This window comes from Cyprinodon variegatus, unplaced genomic scaffold (assembly GCF_000732505.1).
Source record: "Cyprinodon variegatus isolate N-32 unplaced genomic scaffold, C_variegatus-1.0 Scaffold41, whole genome shotgun sequence".
Taxonomy (NCBI): Eukaryota; Metazoa; Chordata; class Actinopteri; order Cyprinodontiformes; family Cyprinodontidae; genus Cyprinodon; species Cyprinodon variegatus.
The window spans coordinates 1006593-1011050 of NW_015150494.1; the positions used below are offsets into that span (position 1 = coordinate 1006593).

Sequence of the window (4458 nt, forward strand, 5' to 3'; positions counted from 1 at the left end):
GTTTCCAGATGGATATGCGGAGCAAATCCATCTGGCGGAGTCAGGTTACCCTGATGGGTCCCAACCCCCACTTTGGGAACCCCTTCTCTCTAATAATAAAACTATTTATATTCCAATTATCTAAGAGACAAAGTTTTTTTTTTTTTTATTAGCTGTAAGACAACATGCAGTTATTCTAATTAACAGAGACGTGCCTTCTTGTTCGGTGTCTTACTAACCTAATTACCTCCTGTTTTACATAAATGACCTTAAATTAGTTAAACTCCATCTTTCAACTTTCTTCCCTTAAAAAAGGTTAATTTATGAATAATTAAATAAATTAGTTGAATTTTAATGTGTGTCCATCAGATTAATTATGTTTTTAAACAGTTTTTCTAAATGTTATCTATTGACAAATAAGGCTCTTAATACATTTAATAACTTATAATTGCCATTCTATTGGTTAAAGATCAGCTGTTACTCCTACTGTAGCTCAAAATAAGCACTAATATGCAGTAGCTTTTATAAACCACCATTAAAGTAATCAAAACCATTTTAGTAAGGAATTGTGCTTTGTGATCACTGAAGTAGGATTTTGGTTGAGTTTCATATTCTATAATTCATTCATTAATTATTTTATTCCCTTATCTGCTTATTCAGCCTCTAAAGTTATGAATTATTCAGGCATAAAGTATCTGATCAACTGAGCACTTTTCTCTGGTCCTGAGGGTCCCTTGTTTTGCCCATATTTGTATTTGTTTAGATTTATTACCTCCTCTTCTCCTGTACTCATTTTAAAGCACATATTTTACAATATGCTGCTGATAATCAAAGATACAGGAATCAGACAAATATAAGTGAGAAAAACACCAGATTCCAAAAGAGAAAAATTTGCAAGATTTTCACTCTGAACTGCATGAAATGATTATTAGAACACAAGTATCATTTATTGTTCTAATGAGGGAAATATAGAAACCAGCTGGAAATTATAACGTAAAAAAAGTGGATAAGAGGAGCTGGAAAAGAATCCCTTCAACCTGAAGCTGTGGAGGAAGCAGCTCAGCTCTGCTTGTTGCAGCAACAGGAGGAAACTTTCTTTCCTCTTCATGGCTTACTCACATTTTTACTCATGCTTCTCTAGAAAACCGTCCAATATCTCTGACGCATCTTTATAAAGGAATCAAGTAATGACGAAGCTTCATACGCAGAGATAAAAAAATCCCCTCCAGTTCCAGGAGAAATTTATTATTATTATCATCTTTTAACTGATCCAATGCTTCTAACAGCATTTCAGGTCTGATCCAACTTTTTAGATTTGGATGGATTTAATTATGCTTTTATTATAAGTTATATTTGATGATCTGAAATGTCTAAGGGGACGAATGCTGTTTCATAGCACTTAATATTAGAAAAGTCTCTTTATTAGAAAACACTAAAGCTTCAGCTATGAAGACTCATTTCCAACAGCTGCTACCCGAAATAAAACCTGCCCAACAGAAGGTTATGTGACAGTCGTTCTGTTAAAAATCTGAAATAAAATCTAATTTAAAGGTCGGCTTAGTATCACACTTTGTTTTATTAACAGCATTTTGAATGGATCTGTATGGCGGTCATCCTGGGATACGGTTCCTATGGTTTAAAGAGCTTTAAGTAAGCGCAGAGATCCTGCAGGGCAGCATGTTGCTGCACACTGCTGGTCAGCTGGCTTGTGTGCAGCAATGGACTGAAGTTGGAGGGCATTAGTTATGTGCAGTTCTTAAAATCCAAGCATTGATATCTATTCTCAGAAAGGTTCTTAGGTATATACCGCTTTCTTTGGGTGAGACAGATCAAACAAATAGATTATTTTAATATTTATCTAATTTAGTAATTACATAATGGTGAACCGGAGTAATTAGTCTGTTAAATATCATATTTGTTGGGGCAAAACAGACACCTGGACGGGCAATTAAGGCAAAACTTTACAGAAATTAATGTAAATATGCTGTATTAAAAACTATTAAAGATGCATTCCTAAGCATCAAATTGTGTCAAAAATGTTTTAAAATTTATAATGATTAAAAAGAACAATAAATTTAATATCTCTCTTTAGATTAATCCATTAGCACCATACCCAGTGGCTACAGCCCTGCTGTTTACATGATGACGAAGCTGAATGTAAACAACTTATGAACATTTTTACTCTATTTCCTAAGGAAACTATTAAATTTCCAGCTGCATCAATGTCAGCCTTTAAACTCCTTCCCTCAGGGACGTTTACGATCCAACATCTTCAATCGCTTTCTTTGTTGAAGTATCATTGAGCCTGAATTCCTCAGCCGGCTCGACGGCACATTAAACCAATAAATGAAGTATTTCCCAAACATAAAAAAAAATAATTCATTGTTAAATGAATGTAGATGATTAAATCTTCCCTTGTGGGGAAAATCTTTCATCATTTTAGACATTTAAGGCCTGCAGAAACCCCTTCCTCACCATCTCAGCACAGAAGGCCAATGGTTACGTCTAACAGAAATGATCCCTGAGCTTCTGTTATACCGTTCTGAGTGAGTTTAGTTGAGCAGGTGAGCGTCGCCAGCTGGAAACTGTCCTTAGTCACTGGAATAGCCCCTGAATGGTGGAACTGCTTCCCCGTTTGCTTCTCCATTTGCTCCACTTCAGCCCAGGTTGCCGGCAGCGTCAGATAAAGCTTTGCATCTTCTGCCTTTTTCACGTCAACCTTAAAAAATTCATAACACAGAGCAAGATTAATGAGCTGCACTGATCGACAGGAGATGCAATCTCATATTTATTGGTTTAAAGAGAGGCCCGTGCATAATCCACCTGCCAACCGTCAGCTTCTCATGACACCTCTTTGCATAATTAGGATAATCACACTTTTTTCTACACAATTTATGATCCGAATGCACCGGAGTTATCCACCACCTTGTAGACGATGAGCTCATGCCGGCCATCTTTCAGCGTGGTCCCATCGCCTCTCATTAGCTTGACGAACGCCATGCCGAAGGGCTTCTCGGATTTATCCCTGGCTGAAGGAAACACAGGAACGTAAGACAGGCAGGGAGCAGGTCCACCTGCAGCGACAGCGGACATAAAAATGAGAGCCAACTCACAGTCCTGGGAGGATCTGTGTCGGAACATCACCCTCAGGTGGCAGCGGCACACGTCTTCGATGGGAATTGTCACCTAGAAGCAACGTGAGGAAAAACGGGGGAAGATAGCAGAAAAAAAAGGTGTCATATTAGTACATTAAACACATGTTTTCTCTCAAGGATTCTTTCTGCAAAAACAAAAAATTTAAAGTATAATAAAAAGGATTAGGGGAAGATGAAGCCCGTTACCATCCATGTCCTTTGGCATCTAAAATAACATCAATTCATTGCAGAACTTTTTTATTTGAGGCAGAACACTGTATAAAACTGACCCTTTTCTGTCATTTCCTTCATGTCTAAACAACAAAAACGGATAAAAAAAAAAGAAAAGGCAGATTAAAATAAAGCTAGAAAGGACTTGGCTCTGTGGTTTCACTGCACTGGAAAAAAACAAAATCGAGATAAGTCGTTTTTTATTAAAATAAGTGCTTTTGTTTTTAGATCGAGGAGGTAAAGAGAGACATTTTGCCAGTGGAACAACACAATTTACATTTAAAATAAGAAAACACAACTGCATTATCTTATTTCAAGTACATGTTATCGAATTATCTTATTTTAAGAGTAAAAATACTCATTCCATTGGCAAACTATCTCATTTACCTACTCAAGGGTAAATACTAGTGTTGCGCCAATGCCATTTTTTGTCCCCAATATCGATACCAGACACCTGGCTGTGCAGTATCGGCCGATATCGATACCATCTGTTTGAAATTGATGTGTAGGTTTATATATGAAGAACTGCATACTAATTGGATGTCAAATAATTACCATCATGGCTTCATGACAAGCTGCTGCCTACCTTTGTGAAGCAGGAAAAAGACTAAAACAAAGAGAATCCAGTAGAACTTTTTATTGCCTACCTGGAATGGGGGACAATAGATGAATAAACTTTTGGCTCTCAAAATGGTATCGGTGCTATATTTGTTGGTACTCACTGATAGCAAAACCACCATTTTAGTGCTGGATCGGGGCCCCGCCTGATACTGGTATCAGTATTGGTGCAACACTAGTAAATACACTTAATTTAAGCTATTGCTAGATCGTTTTTCCAGTGTGCCAACATAGATCTGTAAATCTAATTTGACATAAACATATATTAAATATAGTATTCAGCAGACTAAATGTTTTTACCAATAGAATAAATAAACGGTTCTGCAATGTACCGTATTTTCGTGACTATAAGGCACATATAAACGTCTTTTCTTCCCCTCAAAATGTGCGGCGCACCCTATAGTGCGGTGCGCCCTATGTGTGTTGTTACTGCGGTCGTTGTTGAGACCACCATGAGAACGTTAAAGGGGGAAGTGTGGGTGATGATTGTGTATAA

The 4458-nt window shown here is 37.2% G+C and overlaps 1 protein-coding gene across 1 annotated transcript in view; it reads right to left on the minus strand.

The window, feature by feature from the left end:
• The window catches only part of dock5 (dedicator of cytokinesis 5), a 128772-nt gene that overhangs the window by 48181 nt on the left and 76133 nt on the right, over positions 1 to 4458 (minus strand). Inside the window, exons 16-18 of the mRNA XM_015370075.1 lie at positions 3093 to 3165; positions 2905 to 3008; positions 2518 to 2698 (exon numbers count right to left, since the gene is read on the minus strand). Coding sequence (XP_015225561.1) covers positions 2518 to 2698; positions 2905 to 3008; positions 3093 to 3165 — 358 coding nt within the window. The remainder of the gene's footprint in view (positions 1 to 2517; positions 2699 to 2904; positions 3009 to 3092; positions 3166 to 4458) is intronic.